At 45.6% G+C, this 23,555-nt stretch overlaps 1 protein-coding gene across 4 annotated transcripts in view; it reads left to right on the top strand.

Annotated features, from left to right (window-relative positions):
- The window catches only part of FGFR3 (fibroblast growth factor receptor 3), a 55,957-nt gene that overhangs the window by 15,717 nt on the left and 16,685 nt on the right, over window positions 1-23,555 (top strand). For all 4 annotated transcript variants that reach the window (XM_080592080.1, XM_080592079.1, XM_080592078.1 and 1 more), the window contains exons 3-7: window positions 4,615-4,878; window positions 9,397-9,450; window positions 15,393-15,562; window positions 20,159-20,282; window positions 20,777-20,967. In XM_080592080.1, coding sequence (XP_080448206.1) covers window positions 4,615-4,878; window positions 9,397-9,450; window positions 15,393-15,562; window positions 20,159-20,282; window positions 20,777-20,967 — 803 coding nt within the window. The remainder of the gene's footprint in view (window positions 1-4,614; window positions 4,879-9,396; window positions 9,451-15,392; window positions 15,563-20,158; window positions 20,283-20,776; window positions 20,968-23,555) is intronic.

Raw genomic sequence — 23,555 nt, 5'->3', positions numbered from 1 at the left:
AGAAAGTGCTTTTATTCCTCTGCATTTTTCCATCAGACTGTTGGGGGGATATAATAATACCATGGCCCCCAGTAACAGCACGGGAGAGTTATGTAGTGACCAGGACTGACCCCACAAGGAGGAGACAGCACTGATCTGAGCCTGGGGATAACCTGTCTCATTCATCCCAGCAGTACAGGGCCTGGAGAAGTTTCCATGTCCCTACAGCAGTGAGCCACAGGCTCGGTGGCTGCAATCAGTTTTCCCTGGGAACAGGACACCAGCCTCTGCAGGAGAAAGCTCGGTGTGGTTGTTACCCCGTGATCCTATAATATATCCTGTCACGGTGGATTTAGCGCAATAAAATACATAGAACGAGAAAACAGTTTTGAATTAACTTACAGAGGGAAACGAGTGGAGTGCTGCTATCTTTCTGCTTGTTAACATAGCAAATACAGCTTGAACAGAGGAAAATGCTCTCCACTTACACATGAGCCGCCGGAGCCGCTTGGTTGATGTCACCGCTGAGCTGTGAAACGATCACAGAAAAACCTCCCTGGGGTTTTCAGAGCTCTGGATTGTGGTGAGGAATATCTGGTCATGGTACTGAAGGTGGTGAGCTTCGAGTCTGTCCAAGATCCCGGGGCTCCCCCACCCCACTGAGCATCCCGCAGGTACCGTCGTCCTTTACTGCCTGGAGCAGCTGTGGTACTTTGTCACAGCACCTGGAAATAGTCCCCGATACCAGGGGGGGCACGAGCCAGGGTGCAGGTTGGCTTCAAGTTTTTGGGGAGCCGTAGGCAGCCCAGGAGTATCCCCCCTCCGCCTCCTCATCCTTTGATCTCTTGAGAAGTAAATCCCAGTATATCCTCCTGCAGCTCTTGAGAGGTGCCTGCGTTCAAACCAAAATAAAACACTTCCAGGCTCAGCCCGAAACAAGTATTGATGTCTAAGAGGAGCAGACATCTGATGGAAATACTGACACGCTTAAGTACACGGAGCTCTGAACCACACAGAAAGTGAATTATCGCTGGGATGAGCCAAGCAGCTACAGAGATGAAGTATCTTATCCTTATAAGTGAATCCACACAAAAGCATTTTAGTGTAGCTGGGCCAGCTGCTTCTCGTTGTGGAAGGTGCTTCCCAGCAAGTCACTGCCTTTTTGCTCCAGTGAAAGGTCCAAAAATTGCCTCTTCCTCTGCAGCCTGCGTGCTACAGGCAACAGCAGTAACGCTGCAAGTGCAGATCTTCCTCGGAAGTGTCTCTTGGTAACTCTCGACTCGTTACTGCTTCGGCTAAACTAATAAGTGGTTGAATTTGAATCATACCTTGGGAGCCCACAGCCTGAATTGCCTCCTCCTCACTACGAACCCATTAAAGCTGCAAACTCATTAATCCCAGCACTGCTAGCAAGAGGCAGAGCGGCCTCCCTTAGCCCTCACAGCAGCTGATCCCCAGTCCTTCCTACCTGTGGAAGCCCATGCTTACAGCTCTCTGCTGCGGGGTTTGAAAAGATGCTCTTAAGGTTGGTTTAATCCCAATAGGAGTTTGCTTTGGGAGGGCGGCTTGGGGGAACCTTCATAACCTGACTTGCAGTAGAAACGCTGTAGGTTCAAAGGGGATAACTGTTTGCCAGCAGTGAGGATGGTTTTCATAGGACACAGGACTGATACTCGGGTGATGGGTGTTGTAAGCCCATCTGAAGTCTGAAAGCTTCTTCCCAGCAGTGCCGCTTTGCAGCAGGACGTTTTGTGAGTGCCTACGTCAGGTGCGTGTCCAGATGCAAGAAGCAACTGTGTCGGGAGAGCTCGGTGCCTGTTCCCCCTGCTGGCTTCTTTGTCAGCTAGCAGTGGGAGATCCAGGGTGAAGAAGGAGGCCAAACCCTCCCCAGGTCCCCAGGAGGACTCAGCCTCTCTGCGTTAAACCCTGTACCAAGATGGGGTTGGAGATGTAGACTTCTGCCCGCCAGCCTGATGGCCAGCTGAGGAATAATAACAGTAAAACATCATTGTCCAAGGTCCCAGTTAGGCAAAGGGCTCAGGCACTTCAGCGCACGTTGGAGTACTTTGTAGAGGTCCTCAGTTTAGGTCGTTTATTGTTTAGCCATGGGTATATAAATTGAAACTTCAAAAGCTGTTTAAAGAATTGAGATTAAAACCATCAGTAATGTTCTCCTTTTAAGTTGCCAGTCCTTCAAATTTCCAGATATTACATACAGTTGATGGGAATAAAGTCAGTAGGACTGAAGTGTGTATTTAACGGGCATCAGATATCTGCTGGAGACCAGCTGAGGAGATTGAGGGCAGAGATGTCAAAATGAAGGTGTCAGGAACAAGAGGTGAGGCTCCTTTCCACAGGAAGCTACCTTGTCACTTTGTCATTAGCACGGGTTCATTATGGTTTTAAGAAAAGAATGACTTCCTTTTAAATGGCTAAACAGTACAGTTTGGTTTGGGCTTGTTCTTGTTTGATAGGTTTACGATACAAAAGCCAAAATATACAAGTCTTGATCATTGGGCAAACAGCTCAGGTAAAACTGTGTGTTTTGTATGGAGGAATGGTGCAGCTGTGTGGGGTTTGTTTTCCAGTAGATTAAATTAGGAACAGCTTCCATCCGAGTCAACAAATAAAGATCAGTAGCCAGCCATGCAAGTACAAAGCTGTATACGGGGCTTTTTTATCGGAAGCCAAAGTTGGTACCATTGAAAAAGCCCAAAGAAGGGAGGCAAAACCCTGAAACTAACATTTAAAACAGAAAATTCCTGTTTACCTGGTGCTGCACGTTTCTTTTTCTCAACCATATTTCTCCAAGGATCTCCCAGCTGGGAAGAGACTGCAGGCAAACACTCAGCGTGATAGCAGGGGTGATAGAGATGCTGGTGCTCCTTCGTCTTTCTCTTTTTACTAACAGTGTGTATTTCCAAGGGAAAATCTTTTCATTAAAAATAATATATATTAAAAAGAAACCCTTAACTGTATGAAGACCACAGCATTCTGGCCAAAACCAAAAATATTTGAGTTGGAATTGCTGCCAGGGTATTAGGGAAAGGTGCCTTGTGACCCCAATGTGTGTGGGCTTTGCCTACTGCGGGATGATACCTCCCATGAAATACCACATTTGCAGCCCCCTAGAATTCATCGATCTTACCATGTAAGACTATCAACTGAAGCATTTTTGTATTTTTAAAGTTCCACAAGTATGAAAACCTGCATGACAAGAGGAGAAAAGTAATACATTTTTCTTTTATAACCTGTTCCAATTCTTCCACTTAATAGCAAAGAGCAACTTGAAGACAGTGCCCCATAATCAGGTGTTCTGAGCTGCTGAAATGTTGGTTTGACAGTTAAACTCTAATTATGCATGTGCTTGAGCTGCAAAATTAGGATTTCTATCCATATCTGATTACTATCAGAGGTAAAGTTGGACCACCTGTGGGCTGCCTGAATTTGGATCATGGGAATAGGCTCAGACTGGTCTGTTTTGCATTACTTCTTACTTGTTAATTGGGTAATCTTAGCACCAGAGAGTCTTCTCTGTGGATTAGGATCCTGTGCAATACATAGTGTACAAAACCAAGAAGACTTGTGTGTGGTGGAGCACAACATCTCAGAGCTGGTAGAAGCCAGAAAGAAACAGATGGAGCATTGCAAAGTGAAAATGTTGGTTAGCATAGACAAAGCAGGAAACCAGTGCTCATGCTGTTCATACAGGGGGGTTGAGGGCAGCTGGAGAGAGATGTCTTCTTTTTCTAACTGGTGTAAAAGAGGAAGAAATTATTACATGTCTAAAGTGAGTTTATATGTCACTGCAAAGTGAGTCAGAGGACCATGAAACAGAGGAATCACACTTTCAGCATGTCTCGTGTTCCTTCTTAGGAAGACTTCTGAGTCTGAACCTTTCCTTTTGTCGTTACTCTACAAAACTCCCCAGCCCACAGCAGGATTCCCTGTCATCCCTAGTGTAACAGGCTGCTGCAGCTGGTAGGTAGGCTGATCTGAAGGATTTCACCTTTCATGTTCAGTCTTTGGTTCTGCACACCTTCATTGCACAGAGCAGAGAGCTAGTGGGTGGGAACATTATTTTAGCTATTCCAGCTTGTCTGCTGTCCACCCTTCTCCCTCGTTTCCTTCAGCCCTCAGAGGCTGCTTTCGGGCCACCCAGAGTCACTTGAGAAATTGGGTTAATCCCTATTCCTGCTCCTTGCTGAGTCCTACAGCACTTGTGGATAGTCTCATAGGAGTAGAGAAGTCAAGATCCAGAGACCAAACTATTCTTCTCACACACTTATTTCTGCCAGATCACTACCCACATGCAACGTTGTATGTTGCAATGACCCTGCAAAGAGATCTGTGCCGTATTTTGTGATGCACCTGGTGGGGTGTTCATGTTCTGGTCCCTACAGCATTGAAGCAATATCTACAGATCAGCCAGAGACCTGACTGCGTTGTGCAGAGCTGTGTTTCTGCATTACTGTCTGCTTGGGAAGGGTGCACAAGTTTCAACTCTGTCAAGAAGGAGCTCTGGGTATATGGAAGCATCTGTAGGGCAAATAGAAGATAAATTTTGTTTTGACATGCTCTTTTTGTTTTCTGATACCCGCTTTTACTCATTTCCATGTCTTCTTCCCTTTGCAGAGTACTTGAGGAGTGAGACCGCCTTTCTGGAAGAGTTGGTGTTTGGAAGTGGAGATACCATTGAACTTTCCTGCAACACCCAAGGCTCTTCTGTGTCAGTTTTCTGGTTTAAAGATGGTATTGGGATTGCACCTACCAACAGAACTCATATTGGACAAAAACTGTTGAAGATAATCAATGTGTCTTATGATGACTCGGGGCTCTACAGTTGCAAGCCAAGGCATTCCAATGAGGTCCTGGGAAACTTTACAGTCAGAGTTACAGGTACGTGCAGAAATACGGCTGTTTCACTTTTTTTTTTTTTTTTTTTTTTTGGTATTTTTGCCCCTTCACATGTTCAGCGCGGCTGGTGCTTTGCAGTGTTTTGCCATACTTGGTAGGTCTTTACCTCCCCAGCAATTCCTGGCAGTAATTAGTCTAGCAAAACAAAAAAAACAATCAAAGAATGCTTGCGCGTTTGTACCAAGTGGTAAAACTTGATGTTAAGATAGAGAGAGACTTGGAAACGGTGCTGGTCAGATTAAACCTCAGATTCTTCTTAACACTCAAATAGATGCAATGCTACATGTGCCTTTGAAGTCTTTAGTGAATGAACTGTGGCTCAGGGAAGTTCAGTGACTTTTTCTACCTTATGTGGCAAATCAGTGGCAAAATTGGATGTCAAAGCTGGAGGTTCCTGAACACTGCATCCCTATTTTAGCTGATAAATGTCACTTCCCTCCACCCCAGTTATCGCAAGTGACCAGTTTGTTTCAGAAGTAGCTTATCTGCAGACTGCATATCTAGAATATGTGCTTCATCAGAGGTACTTACTGCAAACCATGTATTGCAAGCAAGTGATGCATTAGCACAGCACATGCTGTCATTTGCTTGGCCATATTTTCCATGATGGGGACAGTAGGACAGAACAGCTACAAGCTGTCCAAGCTTGGATCACTCAACAGAGGGTGCCAGAAAAAGATGTTCCCAGATAGCTAACAAATAACGTTAAGATCATCTTCATGATTTCACATTGCTGCACTGGTAGAAGGATATCTGTCACTGAGAGCTGACAAAAAGCCTCCTAATCACACAGACTAAAGGCCTGAATTTTCAGAAGAATTAACCCCTTGTGGATCTAAGGTTTTGAAAACTTTTCTTCCCCTGTGTGCTGTTGGAACCTTCTCAAGTATTCCCAACACAGTAGGTCCTTGCCTCCAAAAACTGAGTTCCCTCAAAAAGCAAGGGGCTCCATTTGAAAACCAAACACAGAGATGTCTGTGATAGCAAATCACATCCACTCCATAAAGGTCTTTCTCTTGCCAGAAATAGGATTTTGTGTAAGTGAGAGAATCAAACCATCGTGAGAATAAAAGCTCGTTTCAGCAAGCCTTCACCAACATCTGCTTTTCATTGAACGTTACTGGAGATTGCTGTGAATGCTTCAAGGTCATATCAATTAAATGGTTAAAGAAGTATTTGGCCCTTGAAAGGCTTTCTTTAACTAGGTAGGATTATTGGGACTATCCAAGGAACTGCAGGTTGTTAGAAATGTTACTCTCTTTTTTTAAGTGACATTAAAATGCTTTTGAGTTCAAGGGGCAGCAGGGAGGCAGAAGAGGGCAGCTGGTTACACATTCAAATGAAACAGCTGCCAGCCCCAAAAGTTTGTAAAGTGAGAAATTGTTTTAATAGTGGAAGGGCTGATAATCCTCTGCTTTTAGAAAGTTTAAGCCCCTGTGTTTTTCCTCTTCTCTAATAATAGCTAATAACAGCTTAAGAACAAGCGAGTAACCTGAACCTGCTTTCTGACAGCATTACGAGTCTTTGATTCTATTAGCCCACTGTCATTACCACCAAAGTGCTGGTAATGTGGGAGTCTCCATTTTAGTTGTCAGCAGCACTTGTTTCAAACTTTGAAGCCCTGCTCGGTGTGGCAATAGTGGCGCCTCTCATACGCTCAGATATTTCTTCATAATTGTTATTGATTGCTCAGTGTTCCGCTGCGGAGAGGAGATTGTTATCTGAGATCTGTGGTTTGCGTTCCCACTTCTTAAAGGTAACACCAGCGATTAGCTCAGATGTCTCGTTGGGTGTTTATGTGGATATCTGATGTACGGGGCTGGAGTTGTTCTCTTTGTTAAACTGGGTTAAATCCGTACTAATGAACTGGAATTGCTCTGATCTGTACCCGTAAGTGAGCAAAGGAGGCTGGCTTGACAAGATGTAATACTCAAAGCAGCTGATAGACACCTAAGTCCCTTTTTGAGAGCTGCTTCCAGATCCTATCAGGATTTTCTAGTTTGGGACCTTGAGTTCTGAGTTCGCAGCAAACCAGCTCTTCTGCTGCAACTTTGTGTGCCCAGTGAGATGGCTGATGCTGAAGGTAGAGCAAGGAGATGCTGGAGCTGGCATTTCAGGGCTTTTCCAGGTGGGCACGCTGTGTGGCCATGCTGGCAGGACACACTTCTGTCCCTGCAGACCCTTCTGGGGGGTGTTCAGTTGGCGGGTACAAACCAAGGTGGTTATTGCACAGAGCTGGTGGCAGCATTAGGAAGCATCAGGTACCTGAGAAGGGAGAAGCTGCTACTCTAAACTGAAAACCAGTCTGATTAGTAACAGGCTTTGATTTATTTAAAATGCCTCCAATGACAGACATGGGCTTGATTGCTTTACTAGTTCACAAGAAGAAATGTACTGCCCTCTTAAAGCACGAGCACTTGATGTGAATCACAACTGAAGAGTGCATGCCCAAACTGATCTCCAGGCCTGTTGGCAGAAGCACTGCTTCTGCAGCCATTTCATGCACGCCCTTTGGATTTAGTGGCCGAGCAGCACCCCTGGGATGAGCAGCACGGGCTGCAGGCTGGTATCAGCAAAAAGAACTTTCAAAGTACCCAACACCAAGCTTCTCAAGCCGAGTGACTAAAACTGTTAAGCCCTTCCTGCTCATAAAGAAAGCCCTTTTAGAATAGCATCTAACCGTTTTTGCTGATGCCAGTAGGTGTTGTCTTATGGAAAGGATTACAGGTTCAGTGAATGATTAACAAATAGCTGACACATTTTGGGTAATTTTTGGAAGGTGGTTTTTTAGTAATCTGAACAGGAGCGTAGCTCTGAGCATGGGATAGTCTTAAAACCCAAGCTGCAGAGCTCTCATATGAAACGCAAGCAAGGTCAAAAGCTCTCCCTCGATCTTGTGCAAACATTTTGAATTGGTTTAAAAATTGATTCTGCTGCTCTGGTCACGATTGGTTCATTTGAAACGAGAAGTAAACTGCAATCACGTGTTAATATACAGGTAACCGAATCTCAGAGTGTGGGGCTGAGAATGTACTCGTTCATCTGTCGATGCTGGTGGGTATTTGGCAAGGTTTCTGCCTTCACCAGGACTTGAGTAAACCTGCTGGTTCTGCTGAAACACCTAAAGAGGCACTTGACTTTCAGCAAGCCCCGTGGCATTTCCCTGGATCTGCTGCCAGCAGGACCTTAGCCGTGGATCTGCAGTTAGATACGTGCTTCACGTCTGCCCTGAGTCCGTGCCAAAGAGAGGGTGCAAAGCACGATGCGCGACTGCAAGCTGGTGCAGGGAGCTGGTTCCTGGGTTACTTGCTGCTATGTGCACTGAGTATCTTCGGAAGTTCCTTTCAGATTCTGCAGAGAAGTGATGTTTGTTATTAGCTTTCCTGTCCCTTTTGGTTTTTACCTCCGAGCTTTTTGTCGCTGGGCCGGTTAGAGAACGGCAGAAAACTCAAGTGCATCTTGGTAGGAAGGAGTCTTGGTCTGAATCGGTGTTTTGCTTTTCTGGCCACATGTCGTACACTCATAAAGTTTCCTGTTTTCTTGTGCTTCGTGCCAAGTGCTTTTACCTCTGTCTCAGAATATAAAGGCTGCTGCATTGTTAGCATTTTGCCTTTCTTTTAAAAAATAAATTCCTGGAGATTATATAAAGTCGGAGACACTAAATCTTCCAGACACTGAATTGTACTAAATTGTGTAAAATTAAATCAAGCACTAAGCTGCTATTTTATCATGGGATTTACATTTACAGTAGTTGTTCAGGGGCATGGAGGGGGATGGAGGCTTCATTGTGGACAGCTTGGAGAAGGTGAGATGTTAGACCACATCAAGAGAATGGGTACAGGAAGCTTTGGAGAGATACTGATGGAAAATTCCCACCTGTTAACCTGTATTCAGTTACAGCCTTGAGGTGCCTCTGTAGAAGGAATATAACTGAAGGCAGCTGGGTCAAGGAGTAGCCAGCAAAATATCTATCTGGAGAGAGCTTTGATTACAGGGGGAAGTTTTAAAAGCCTTGATCTGAGTAGTTTAGCAAGGAATTAACACAGGGAGATATAGCAGGGATATGCTGAGCTAAAAGAACAGTACAGAGAAAGTGAATCAGAAATGCTGACCTGTCGTTCTGAGACTTGGTGAAATAAAAAGTCTTCAGAGTGAACGCTGGGGAAAAAAAAAAAGCGGGGAGAGCTTGTTCTGCAAAAATAAATCTCCCCTTTTGGAATTGCTTTTGTATTTAGGAGGAGAGAGCCCTTTGCACGTGGAGCAGTAGTTGGCACTGGAGCCCTGCTCTCCAGTGGCAGAGCACTGGCAAATTCATGCCCCCCTCTCCTAGTTTGGAAAGCTCCTGGCTGGTCATCCCAGGCTGGTGGAGGTACAGGGGAGGGAGACACATCACTCAGGTGTCCTCCCTCACTAGAGGACTGGCACCAGCAGCCTCATCCAATGCAGTATCCCCATGTGCCATCTTTTTTCTGCTTCATTTCTTTCCTCTTCTCTTCCTAGATTCGCCATCATCAGGTGATGATGAAGATGACGATGATGAGTCAGAAGATACAGGTAATTTGTTTTTATGAGATACAGAGATCTTTCCTTTAAAAGAGATGTGGCTGCCATGTGGAGTAGCTCACCTGGATATATGCCTAGACTGACAGCAGCTCTTTGTCACGTTGAAATTGGTGTCCTTCAGACAGGGGTGCAAACTCTTTGGACCAGGCAGCAGAAATTTAGAAATAGATGCCAGAGTGGTAGAGCTGCTCCAGTATCTTACTGATATTTGATTTTTTCAGATGCTTGATTCTGTGAGTTTGACTTGACAAACTCTAGCTATAAATTCTCCTTGCATGTAAAATCCATCCAAGCCCTCTCTGTCATTGCTTTTTTCACTGTGCTGAAGTTACACCTTGCAGTTACACATCGCAAACCTTAGCCTGCTTTATTTTTAGCAGGTTTAATTCTGGTCCTTACAAGCATCTTGGCTGGAGGCAGAGGCAGCTTGGAGAATAAAATTCATGCTAGCCAAGCGCCAAATTTACTGCTGCCGTAAGCAGGAGCAACCCCTTTGGCTTTCCTGGCTTTTTCTTTAACTCGCATGGGGAAGGGAGCCCCAGAACAGAGCCTCAGTGCTTTTTACACTGAGTCTCTTTCAATCCCAGTGCTTGTTTCTTTAAGTGCAATATCATTAATCAGGATCATTACATGCTTCATAGGCGTTAGTGTTGTGTTTTATTATGCTCTTTATATTTCTGCAAAGAGAGCTGCCTGTGCATATGTGTTTTTAATAAATAAATGTCTTGCATTTGAACTCCAAATCAGCTATGTACGTTGGCAGAAGTTCAACATGACTGGAAAATTTCTTCTGCCCATAGCGTTGGAGGACTCTTTAAAACAGGTCTCCCACTGTAATAAATTTGTGCCGCTGTGTCGTGCAGTATGTGGACAGTAATTGTGAGGTACGGTGCCAGGCAACCCATCGGCAGCAGTTAGTGGTTTTCTGATAGCTTCTAATTACGGGCTGGATCCCGCATGTTGAAGAGCACCTTTGCAGAGGTGCTCAGCGCTCCCGATGCCTGTTGAAGCCTGCTGGAGACATGGGAAGGGTCAGTTTTGGTCAGGGTTTGCTCTTGCTACAGAGCAACTTCTGATGAGCAGAATTAATCGCTCTGTGCTTTTTTTAATGTGGTTTGTAGTAAACTTCATCTCTTAGCAACAGGTATCACAAAACACGGGCTGTTTTATGGTACAGAAAGACAAGTTTTTCTTCACAGAGAGGGAAAACACACGTTTTGCCGCATGTATTTATAGCCTGTATTCTGGGTCTTCTTGACTTCAAGGCTGTCTCTTTTTTTAGACCCGAAGGTAACCACTGGCTTTGCTTAAAGGTCTTGCTATAAAAAGTTGGATTCTCTTTTGCTTTAAAAACAGTTGATTAGCTTCAAGTGCCAGAGCGATGAAGCCTCATGGTGTGCGGTGACATGAATGTACTTTATGTTGCTTTGTTTAATGTCAGACCCCCCAAGTTAACATTGGCAGATCTGTTGAGTGTGGGGAGCTGTGTGTTAACCCCAGCAGCACCACCACTGGGACATCTCACTGGGGACAGGGGCTGCTCGACCATCCCGAGCAGGATGCGTGGGTATAGCTGGTGCCATGTCCTGTGGACTGCTCAAACGCCCGTGTCCTCCATTTCTTGTGGCAAAAAGTACCCTAAGTGTGCGAGCCATTGCCTGGCCATCAGACATGCCCACAGTCAGGAGTTAGAGCACTGAGAGCAATAAACTTGCCTCTCACGCAAAAGCAAAATACAACCAAGAGTTGTTCTTATGCAGAGGGAGATAATGTGTCCAGGACTGTCTTACTGCATGTTGCCACGTTTTGCACATCACTGAGTAATAATTTTTCCAGGCCCCTTGTGATGCTATGTGAATTTTCTGGCTTGCTTGTGTTGTTCAAGAGTTTTTAAGCCTCATATTTACAGAGAGGGACTTGGAGAGACAACAGTAGTAGTGGTATGAGTTTGAAGCCAATCTCATTAATTTTGGAGATTTCACCCAAGATCGTTGAAATCCAAGCTGGAAATATCAAAGCTGGGGGATGAGAAGAAGTTTCACCTAGCAGAAACAAAGTATTTGGCCCAGAAGCCCTTGGAGAGCATGGAGACAGCATCCCTTAGAGATGGGTGGCCAAAGAGAAGAAAGAGGAACCTCAGCAACTTCAAATCATCATCCCATTTGTTGCAGCCTTGTCACGAACTGCGATCCGCCTTTGCAAAAAGAGGCTTTCCAGTACCTCTGTTCTCTACAGCTGTTTTTCCTGGCCCCGAAACAAAAACCAAACTCCCTTTTCACACAGTGCTCTTCTGCCCCAGTGCTCCCTACTCCTCTGTATCTGTTTGTTTGGAGCCCCTGCTGCGTAGCCCCAGCACCTTCAAAGAGCCCCTATAATCTCCAATTAAATCTGGCTGTGTACTCGGAGGTGTCAGCTGGGGAAATTACACAATTAGAGTTGATTCTGTCTGCTGCAGAATTTTGTGGCAGCTCCTAATTGCTAAATGAGCGCTCGGCTGTATTAATTATTCCAAGTATCGCTCTCAGTTTTTTAATTGGTCATTCCAGGCGGATGGGTGGCCGGTGTCTTTGACAAACAAAACGGACGGTCGGGCTTAGTGCTTGATGATGGGAAAGGGCCGGCAACAATGTTTGCGGATCCCTTTTTTCACACCTGCACATGCAGAATCATTGCTGGTAATTAATTTAGAGAGAGTGGCTCTGAATTTATTTTTTTTTGCTGTCTTTCATCCTTCCTCACTCCCAAAACTCTCTGGTGCTTTGCAAGCTTTGTGTGAACAGAAGATTTGAGCAAAAAATTTCACCCCCTTTAAAAAGTGGTAATGAAAGGACTCAGAGGGCACAGTAAACCAAAAGCGCTGATGTTTTTGTTCGCCACTCCTGAGCGTGAGAACAAAGGCACCATTTTGAATGCACAGACACTTTTTTTCCAGTTCCAGTTCGCTGTGCGTGATGCCCTGGTTGTTGGATGCTTGGCATGTTAGCCCAGGGTGCCAAGCCCCGAGTCGCACGGGAGAGCACCCAAACGGAGGGGATGCACTCAGGGAAGAAGCCTTTTCTAACAGCAGGAGGGAGGAGCGCTTCCTGCTTTCGCTCCATATGGAGGATATCCCCAGATTCTCAGGAAAACAAGCAGCAGGTTATAGAGCTGCCCTTCTCTGCAGCGACACGTGGGGACTTTTCTGGCCTCTCCCTGAGCCCTCTCCTCAGTCCCAGGAAAAGTGTGTGAAGTCCTCAGGAAGTCCGGGTGTGTGAGACATGCAGTTCTTGGCTGTTTTTCTAAGATATTGGAAAGTGAATGGCTGCTCCCATTTAGCCCATGTTATCATGCAGTATTTGAGGCCCACCCCAGATGTGCAGTTTGTTCACAGCAAGCTTTGCTGCGCCTGGAATTTTGCAGGAGCACAGTTGCATGGACTCCTTTTGCTTTCGTTTCTGCCAGCTGCACACCTCTCTGGTGTGAGCCCAGCAAGAAAAGATCTTTAAACAGTTTTGTTTTTTAAAAGATGCCTAGGTGTACATGCCACGGTTGAACACCACATTCCTCTGATACATGGAGCTGACTGACAGGAGTCGCAGCATGTTGTGCAAGGCATTTTGAGGGCAGATGCAAGCCCTTAATGTTCATTTTTGCCCCCTGGAAAGGCTGTGACACTACTGAGGCACCTGTGTCCAGCCATCCAGCTGCGGAGGTGTGAAAGCATGAGATGCAGCAGCAACGCACCCAGACGCCAAAGGGAAACCAGGCCATGTGGAGTGCGTTAGCAGGTGCTAAAATGGTGCATGCTTTAGCTGAGCCATATGAGCCTGCCTGCAAAGTCTCTGGAGCTGAAATGCCATGAATTGAAGAGCCCTTGAGCCCTTTGAGCTGCGGAGGTGGGTTGCACGGCAGTGAGCTTTGCCACCAAACATCTATGGGATTCATCCGAGCAGAAGCAGCCCCCTCTGTGACCCCTCCCCAAGGGCTGTCAAAAAAATCCCCTCTTCGTGCGGGTGGATCCAAGGCAATATTTTGCTCTGTGTTTGCTGTAATTGGCCTTGTAATACTTGCAGGGCAGGGGGGAATCCGCTGGAAGGGCTGGGTGTTGGTGCTTGCCAGCATCCTCTCGGCTCTTCTCTAAACCCAGGCTTATGTTACGAGAAATGAGGGAAATCCCGGTTCTGCAGAAGCAAACAGGTGAATGCCGTTTGGTTCCCACCTGTCTGGGATGTGTCATTAAAACTGAATATTGAATTTCCAGCTGGGAAGAGAGGAGGCCACTCCTAATTGGAGGCAGACGATGTAAAACTCTCCGTCGGGCCTGCTTCGTTGTGCTAGGCCTGCCTGGTTGGGCTTATCAAATGCCTTCAAAACCCGTAATCCTCGCGCACCCCTGGGAATACAGAGTGCTGTGACGTGTTTCTGTCTGAGCAATGTTTGTGTTGCACTTTTGTGTCTGGTCTGTGGTTTTTAAAGCAAGGTGGGGTCACCACTGCCCTACCTGGAGCAGGTAGGAACCAGACGTGTCAGGGCCGACTGCGCTGGTGAACGCTGGAGAGAGGGAACAGCTCGGGTGCAGCTCCGAGAGGCTTGAAAGGAGAAGGAAAACCTTGTACACCCTTGTAATGAAGAGGAAGGGGCTACAGAGGCATCACTGAGGTGGAGCTGTGATCCTGAGTGGTGTTTCTGAGCCTCTCATCCCTGGATCTGCTCAAGGCCCGGCTGGATGGGGCTTTAGGCAACTTGGTCTGGTGGAAGGTGTCCCTGCCCATGGCAGAGAGTTGGAACTGGATGCACTTTACTGTCCCTTCCAACCCAAACCATTCTGTGATTCTGTGATCTTCACCACTGCGGGAGAGGCTGGCAGCGATGCTCTCCCAGCAGCTTTGGTGGCCGCCATGTTTTCCAAGACAGGTCTTTCAGGACCAGCACCTTCGGTTTGTCTTGGCCAGAAGCACGCAGGGCTCTGCAGCCAGTGGGTTTGGGTACTCTGTGTTGGTGGGTGCTTCCTTCCCATGCACTGGTTACACTCCTTGGCCTCCTCTTTGCTATTTTCCTAAGCACACACTGTGTGCCCCCATCTCCCTTCGGCCTCGGTGCAGGGCATGGAGCTGGTAGGGCAAGCAGCCTGAGTGCAGCTCTGCAGTGTTTCCTTAAGCAGAAATGAAAGCTTGGGAGGCTTGTTTTTAGAACTTTCTCTTTCTTTCTTTCCAGAATAATAAGTTTGCTGCCGCTGCTGCCTTAATTTGGAGTTAATATGTAATGTTTGTAACGATGCCAAGAAACATTGCTGTACTCAAGGCAGATTATAAAAAGTATCTCATGCTAACACTGGTATTTTAAAACTTATCCCTGTTCAAAGGTAACATGAATCTTTAAAACTAAAATCACTTGAACTTTAAGAACATAAACATGATAAACCAGTTTGGCACTGTCTTTTTTTCCTTTCCTTCCCTTAAGGAGGCTGCACTATGTTTGTGCTCACTGAGGAGCAAAATTTTCCAAAGCACTCAGCTAATACTTTTTCTCTGCTCCCTTGCTGGCCCATCAGCATTTTTTTACAGTTCCAACATCTTTCTGCTGTTCATGCTTCCTGACTACTATTGTCCCAAAGGTACATCTGTATCTTTTTACACACTGAGGCCAAACCCTCACCCTGATCTGGGATAGCTCTCCCCGCTGATTTAAGAGCAGCTACTCTAGACTTACACCGGCATTACCAAGACAAGAACCTGGTCATGAACTTTTCATCACAAACCTAAAATGCAAACGCCCTGTCTACGTCTATAAGAGTCATTTAGCTGGAAAGCATTTCTGTGTCATTTATCTTAACTGCAGCAGGTAGCAATTTAACTGTCACTCCGCACATGCCAAAGCCTCTTCAAATGCATCTGCTCACCAGCTGATATCCTCCGCAGCAGAAACGGGCCTGTTCAGCTTGTTCTTTTTCTCAGGTGTCCCCTTCTGGACCCGGCCAGATAAGATGGAGAAGAAGCTGCTGGCAGTTCCCGCCGCCAACACCGTTCGCTTCCGATGTCCGGCGGGTGGCAACCCAACTCCCTCCATCTACTGGCTGAAGAACGGCAAAGAGTTCAAGGGAGAGCATAGGATTGGGGGCATCAAGGTAAGGCCTCGGTTTGGATCTGTGGCTTTGTCAAGTTTTCTACTGACTGGAGGAAATTGTATTTCACTGTAATTAACGTTGGTACATATAAGCGCATGGTCCCAGCTTCATAGGAATGGGGATGTTTCTGGCAGTCCAAGCAATTGCTCGACACCAAAGTGTTAGATAGGGCTGCTGTCCATCGGGTTTCAGGGCTTAATTCCCTCTGAGTTTGTCTATATTGGCCATTCAGGGCTTAGGTAGAAAAGAGGCTGAGTTTATGGGTGCGTTGTGGACAGCAACGAGAAAGTAATAATACTCCTAACTTCTGGAGATCAGCCCAGTGCATTCAGATGTGCATGACCAAGCCATAGCTACTCCCAGCTTTCAAGGAAAAATGACTGTGTTGTTTGAAGGTGTGGGAAGGTCCTCACCAAAGAGCTGGACTGCTGTGTTGGTGGTCATTAACATTCTTGTGGTATAAATCATTGACCCTTGGTCAAGTGTTGGATTACCCTGTTTCGAGAGTAATAGCATCTGCTCTTTGGCTTCTTCCTTCTCTCTCTTCCCTTTTTACCATAAGGTGTTCTGAAAAATGTTCTTGCTCAAGTGTGTTCTGGAAAATGTTCTTGCTCAAGTGGACACCAAAAGTGCACTCAAATGACCAAATTATCTAGAAGTTTCTGTGCTACTGTACATGACAAATGGGAGGACTTTAACAAGAAAATCTGCTGCTCTGATTTTGTTGTTGTTGTTGTTGTTGTTCCTTTGTCCCCTTGAGGTCACGATCAAACATATCTGGGGAGCATAAAGCTGGCAGTAGCTGGTTAGAACAATACTAGAGCAGCAGGAAGGACTCCTGAGCAGGCATTTTCAGCCTGCACTCTGCCAGCCCTGGCGTCTCCCTGGGCTGCTGGTGAGGAAAGAAGGTGGTTTTTCAAAAGACACCTTCATCAGTACCTTAAATAGCTCTGTGCTGATGCCTACCACATCTGTAATGCTGTGAAAGGGGGCTAGGCATGCGGAGCGTGCAGGGCTCCAGAAACCAGAAAAGGATTTGAAAAAGTCTTCCCTCCCCGCTGCTTTTGGGCTGTTGCTTTCCTGTTAGCTCAGGCCTGTTCCTGAAAGAGCCTATTGTGGTTGTTTCAGAGAAGCCTTTGAAGGTCCCTCCTCAGCCCTGTCCCCGTTCCAGCCTGGATGAGGCTGAGGACACACTTGCTTTTAGATCTGAAAATTTAAGGAGAGAAAAGACTCCTGTCTGTAAACAGTCTTACAGCAGATAACAGTTACAAAGCACAAGCATCTTTTACTAATTGCACGCTGTAAGGATCATCATGAAATGTTTTCAGGCTTGCGTGCGCTGTTTGAACTGCTTTTTACAAGACTATGTGACATCAGCTGCACTAAATTATGCTTGCAGAATAAAATCTAAAGCTGAAAGCAATTCCCCTACCCACTTCCCGGTGGTTTTAATCTATCCTTGAGTTTAAATTGACACATTTCATCCTCTGCAACACAGTAGTGAGTCTTTGGCATCGCTGTGCTTTGTTTCTCTAGGGGCACCTTCCAGCAACAAGCCAATGCTTAAAGTGCTGTTGAAGGCAACGTCAGGCCAATTACAGCAAGATTGGTTTAAACTCTCTGTCTGTCTAGGTATAGTTCTTTGTCCCTTTCCTGATATAAAGACATCTTTCTCTCTCTGTAATTTTCCTTCTCTTATTTGCTCGCTTTTGCTCTTGAGCCATAGTTAGAGGTAAGTAGTCTAATGTAAATCTCATCCAATATAAATAATACTGATAGATATCAACCAAGATTTGAACCAGAAAAATAAATCAAAAACCTCTTCACTATTTAATGTATTTAAGATTTAAATTCCCTGTTACAACTTAGCTTCATAACAGGATTAGGCAGCTTGAAAAGAACGGGCAAGATCCAGATCTGGCAGAGTTTGGTTGGCTTGCTTCATCTCAAGATCTGGTCTTAACCCAGAAATCTTTGAGCTGGGAATTTTCTCATTTGTTCTCAGTGTGCGGAAGAGTTTAAACATTGATTGTGAAAGGACTGTGGTCAGCAGATGAAAGCTGACCACTGTTCCACTTCTGCCTCTCACAAATGGCATTTAGATCCTGTGTGATTGTCAGAGCCCTTTGTAAAGTCTGCAAGAGAGAAGGGCAGGCTAAAGAGAAGGCCCAGGCTAAACTGATCTTCTTACAGTTCATCCTTAAGTGGTAGAGAGAAGAAATTCATATGACTTATCATATGAAATTTCCCAAAGAGCATTAATGGTTAAATCCGTGTTGGAATCCCTAATATCGTAAGCCTGTGTGTGTTAAATGACCCTAGAAGGGAAGATCGAGGGGGAGGGGAGATAGGGGATTATCCCTTCCCCAGACCATTGCACATACCAGTCTGGCAAACACCGACTGAGTTTCCAAGTGTGTCTGCAAATGTTTGTTTCACAAGAAGCCAAGAATGACAACACCAAATAAACCAGAGGGACTTCCAGTATCTCACTGACTTGATTAATGTCTGCACTAAGTCACTTCTTATTTCTAGTGTTTTATCAAGTACAGCAATTATCCTAACTTGGGAACATCCCTTTTTATTATCCTTTAAGTTTAGACCCAGTCTCAACCTAAAAAAAAAAAGCCCTGTTGCTTCTAGAAAAGTTCCCAAACAAGTTTTCCCCAAGTTTATGCCCGCAGTTCCACAGTATCATGTCTTTGTTCAGGGTCCAAAGTCCCTGTCACAAACCCAATGAAGAGACATTCCTTGAAAGTAAATACAAGACATGCTAAGTAAAATACCTAATTTGGACCTGATTTTATAATACAGTTCAGACTAGGGAGTTGATCGGGTGTCTGGAGTCCCATTTCCTTGGAGTAGCTCCTTGGGGTTCCACGGGCAAATACTTTGCAATGCTGAAGAGTGGATTAAAAGAAGTCTTTAAACAAAACTACGAGACAAGCCAGTATGGAAATGAGCCACTGAGCAGCCACAAATTTGCATTCAAACTTCCTTGACAGTCTGGTATGTTCAGATGTGAACCCAGGGTTCAGGCCCTCAGCTCTCACCGCTCCTGTTACCCTGTAATTGCAGCGCTGTTGAAGAGCTGCACCAAGTGGGTTGTTGCGTTACAAAAGGTGAGCTGTTGGCTCTGCACTGAGCTCCATCTGTGCCCTGGGTGGGCAACGAGCACAGTCAGACCTGACCAGACATCGGCAGCAACCGAGACCGCTTTGCAGGCTGTTTAAAACAGCCACGGCCTCCTGAAATGAAAGGAAATCACAATGTCTGAGAAGTGGGGTGCTCAGCACTGCTATCCCAGGGATGTACAAAGTAGGGGGCTTTGTCAGATGGCTTTTGCTTGCTTGGGTTGAAACTAAGCAAGTTGTTTAAGCTGTCTGGTCCTATGGCTTCAAACCTTCTCTTTCCAAAATTCTGGCTTTAATTGCGACTTGGCCCTTTAAAGGAAAGCATGTGGATGCAATTTATGTGTAGCAAAAGAGGTTAAATGACTTCATATTGGAGTTCACCTGCTGCAGCAAGAAACCTCCAGGAGCAATTACACCCTTGTTTTTTCCATCAGCCCTTGACATTCTCTAGCACAGCATTATTGTAATCTCCTGCTTCTGTGTCCTTGGAGTCACCTTCACCATGTTTAATAAAGTTAAATGTGCTGCTCTGGGCAGCAGAAGGCATCAAACGAATATCCAGAGATTTGCAGAGCTTTTATATGCTATGCATCCTGAAGTCATCTTTGTGTTGGTTGCTTTCTGTATTAATTCAAGATTTACTTCCCATATCCGTTATTTCCTTTGTACTCATTAGAAACAAACGTTCCAGGGGGAGCGCAGGGCAGTGGGTCAGGCTGGAGACATGGGTAGTGCTTTACCTTTTGCTACTGCACAACCAATAGCTCTGGATATAAGCCCCATCCAGAAAAATAAGTAGCTTGAGGCTTAGGGCAGAAAGAGAAGGGCTGACCAAGCATCTTAGGACCGGACTTGAGGTTGGGCATGTTTTCTCATCTGTTCTTGACAGAAAATTTAGGGGGCCAACTCAGTTGTAGATAACCATTTCTGTTCAGACAGATGCCATGCCATGTTGTTCCCATAGCATAGTTGTTCAAAATACCTTATAGATGGGATAAGAAGTATAATCTGTATTGTTTCTAGTTATCTTTACGTGTTATATGTAGCAGTTGGTAAAGATCTGCAGACAAGAGTGCAATGTTTTGGGCTGACGGTCTGTGGACCAGAGTGGTCTCACAAAGGGGACAAGTGGATTGGAGCTACCTTAGCTGATGTCTTCTAAACTCATTATTCTAATGAGAGGCACCATAATCAGTGCAACTGTCAGCTGATTTCATACGTGGAAGCATCTACAGGTCCCCATTACAATCTCAGTGTGGCACTGTTTATGCACTGGTCTTAATTCCTCTTCAAATTAAGTCTTTAATGACCCTTGAAATGGGTGCTTGTGATGTTCAGGCCAGCTCTGGGGGCTGTTCATGCTGGCCGAGTGTGTAGAAGGTCCCTGACTGTTCACTGATTTGAAGGCTCTGGTGACAACAGTGCTTGACCATGGGCTTGATGGTTTCATTTCTTCTTCTAGTTGCGACACCAGCAGTGGAGCCTGGTGATGGAGAGTGTTGTACCATCGGATCGAGGAAACTACACTTGCGTTGTGGAGAACAAATACGGCAATATTAGGCACACGTACCAGCTTGATGTATTAGGTGAGATTTCCCTGTTTTCCCTCAACAACTGATCTGTGGTGATGTTGAACAGGCACATGACGGGATACAGGAAGCAGGAGCTTGGTTTCTTTCACAAATGGCTGAATCATGCATCTTCTGAAGCCAAGAGGAAGCCTCCTTTTGACCAGCACTTCAGCCTCGGATCTGCGATCAATAAATTACCTAGCTGGTCTAGAGAGGAGCCAGAGAAGGAATGGCATGAGTGGGGCTGAGATCCTCTGCTCTCGGGTGGTTCTCCTTCCCTTGGCTTGTTTGGCCATGACACCTGGAAGGGATGGCAATCCCAGTTTGCACCCTTTCTGCTGTAAAACAAAGGAGATTCCCCATCTGAAACAACTCCTGCCAGGTCACTGTGAGCTGCCACCACTGAGCGGTGTTGTCCCCTCCCATCGAGAGCGCTGAAGGCTGCAGAGAGGAGACCTTGCTGGAAGAAGGACGGGTAAATTAAGATTTCCTTCTCCTCTGTGTTTCAGAACGGTCACCCCACCGACCGATCCTGCAAGCAGGGCTCCCTGCCAACCAGACTGTGGTGGTTGGGAGCAATGTGGAGTTTCACTGCAAGGTCTACAGCGATGCCCAGCCTCACATTCAGTGGCTGAAACATGTGGAAGTCAATGGCAGCAAATACGGCCCCGATGGGACACCCTATGTCACGGTGCTGAAGGTTGGTACTCGCTCCTTCTTTTCACCCTCAGGGCAGTCTTTCCTCTGCCGTGGTCTCAGTGTTACAGGGACAGCAGCTACATTGTGGGGATGCTTCTCAAAGAAGCCCACTGTCTTGTGGCAAAAGAGATCAGCACTGAATAGAGGTGCTCACCATCAATGGAAGCCATAAACTTTTATTTTCATGTTTGTTAAATAAGCCCTAGACTAGCCCTGCAGTGCAAACCAGAAACTCCCAACAGAATATGCTAAATGCCACCGCTCCTGGAAGGGTGGTTATTATTTAAATCAGATCTTTGGGAGCTCCAGGTTTCATTTTATGTAATTGTTTCACATCTATAAGAAAAAACAGTGAGAGTAAGCCCCTATTGGGATTGTTCTTTCCTTTAAAGCCTGTGCAGTGGAATATTCTACTTTTGGAGGGGGTACAGCAAAAATGTCCTGAAGTCGATGTTCCAGACTCTTCTGCTTGCCAGAGATAACACAACTACTGTAGTGGCACAGATAAGCAAAGTAGTTGTAAGGGCTGAGGCAACTGTGAGAAATGCAGCATAATAAAAGAGAAGCTGTCAGATTGAATTTGACCTAAAATTGTAAAAATAACTCTCTTTTACAGCTTCAAAAGAGGTATTTTCAAGGCACACTAAAATAAAAGGCTCCCAACTAAAACACATTCTTTCCTTTTCCAAGTAAACATACTGCAGCGCACATGTGCTAAATAATGCTCAACGACCAGCACCTGAGAGCCAAGACAGTCTTGTTGTTCCAGCCACTAACATTTGCGAGCATTGCTATTATCCATGCTCAGGAAAGCTTATTTTTTATTGAGCAAAAGCTCAGTGAGTAAAACTCCACTTTGTTAAAATGCTTTCTAGAAAGGGATCTTCCAGCTTACAGACAGAGCAAAGCCAGCAGGTCTGGTTTCTTCTGAAGCAGTACAGATATAAAAGTAAGGAACAGAGATTGAAAAACGAATCGAACTTTTAAGCCCCAGCCTCCCTTTTTTTTTAAATAATTAAAGGCATCCTGTGTTTGTATTGTATTTATTAAAATACGTAGTGCCAAATCCAGTTTTTCTGTGTCTGAAACCAGATTTTGTCCCTGCACTTTTGAGCAGAGGTTGTCCTCTGCATGGACATTCCCCGTGCACATCCTGCTGTACGCACCCTTTTATCTCTTTGTATGAAATTAAAAAAAAAAAAAACTTATCAGACAGCATCTACAAAACTGTAACTCAGCCAGATACATGATAATAAAAGCCAGAGACCCTGGAAATAATTACATAGATTGAAATAACAGATTGGTTGGAAGAAATGGCTGGAGACAGTTCTTCAGGATTGGCAGCAGGCGCTTCTCGCAAGTTGATAAAACTTTTTATTTTCTGTCTGTGTCTCCAAATATGTTTGAATTATGCATATTTGAATTTCCCCCTGGTTTCACAGCCCAGTACCACGCTCTGAATAGCTGGCTGTGTCACATGCCATCTCGTATAGTCTCCGAGCTCTGTGTGTGGTCCCCATGGGATAAAGTGCTACCTTTGGGAAGTTTGCAGAGCCGCTGCGAACAGTGGCTTGTGTCACAAGCACAAGCTCCCATTTTGCTGTGGCAAAGAACATATAAATAGTCCGTATAAATAGTGTTTTAAAATTACGTTTGAGCGGCACTGGGGTGGCTAGGTAATTAGAATTGCCAAATACCTTCTCTTCTGTGGACGGCAAAGGCTCCGCATTCCTCGAAGGGGAGCACAGGCAGGCGTTTGAAAGCAGAAGTTTTGTTTGGTTTTATTTTTGCTGAATAGGACCAGCACACGTCTATTTACTACTTCTGGTTAATCAGGAATGCTTTGAATTGTATTAATGCCGGCATCAGCACTGGGGCACGGAGCATTTCCATTTTGGGATGCATCTTTTGTGCACCAGTACTGGGCCTCTGCAGAGCTGTATCAGGCCCAGCTTTGCAGGGATTTTTTTTCTTTTTTTTTTTTTTTTTTGGTGTATGTGCTTGTTTGCTTTTTCAAAAATAAAGATGATCTCGCTGTCATCTCGGGGCCAGTCCTTTGGCTGTATGGACTCGTTGCCCTTGTGCCGTGCAATGCTGTTGCTTTGATCCAGGATCCTGGCCGTGCTGCCAGAGCAGGGTCCTGGTAGCAGCCCTTCTGACCTCTGCTGCTTTAGAAGGGGCTCCCCACTGCCTCACAGTATGGTGCCTGCAGGGAGATAAGGCTTTTTTATCAGCCTGTCCTTCCCTCCTGCCTTCAGGAGATTTTGTGGAGCCTAGGAGCTGCTGCGGGGCAGTTTGTATATGGGGAGCATCCCAGTCTCCATCAGAGCAAGGGGGAAGGAGAGGTGCCCAGCATGTGAAATTCCCCCTCACATCTAAATCATGGGGACAAAACCCACCCCAGGCCAGATGGATAAACTGAATGCTGTACTTTCAACCTATTTTTTAAGCAGCCTGACAAAACCAAGCCATCACCTGCGTCAGCTCCTGAAAGCCAGGCTCATTTGTGATCAAAGGAAAGCCCTTGTTCTTTGCAGAAGAGCACTAAATGCATTCCAGTTTTGGAGGGGGGCTGGCAGCACGGTGCCC

Source organism: Anser brachyrhynchus (genome assembly GCF_964034855.1).
Source record: "Anser brachyrhynchus genome assembly, chromosome: 4".
Lineage (NCBI taxonomy): Eukaryota > Metazoa > Chordata > Aves > Anseriformes > Anatidae > Anser > Anser brachyrhynchus.
The sequence above is the reverse complement of the archived record's forward strand: the minus strand, read 5'-3'. Positions and strand labels throughout refer to the sequence as shown.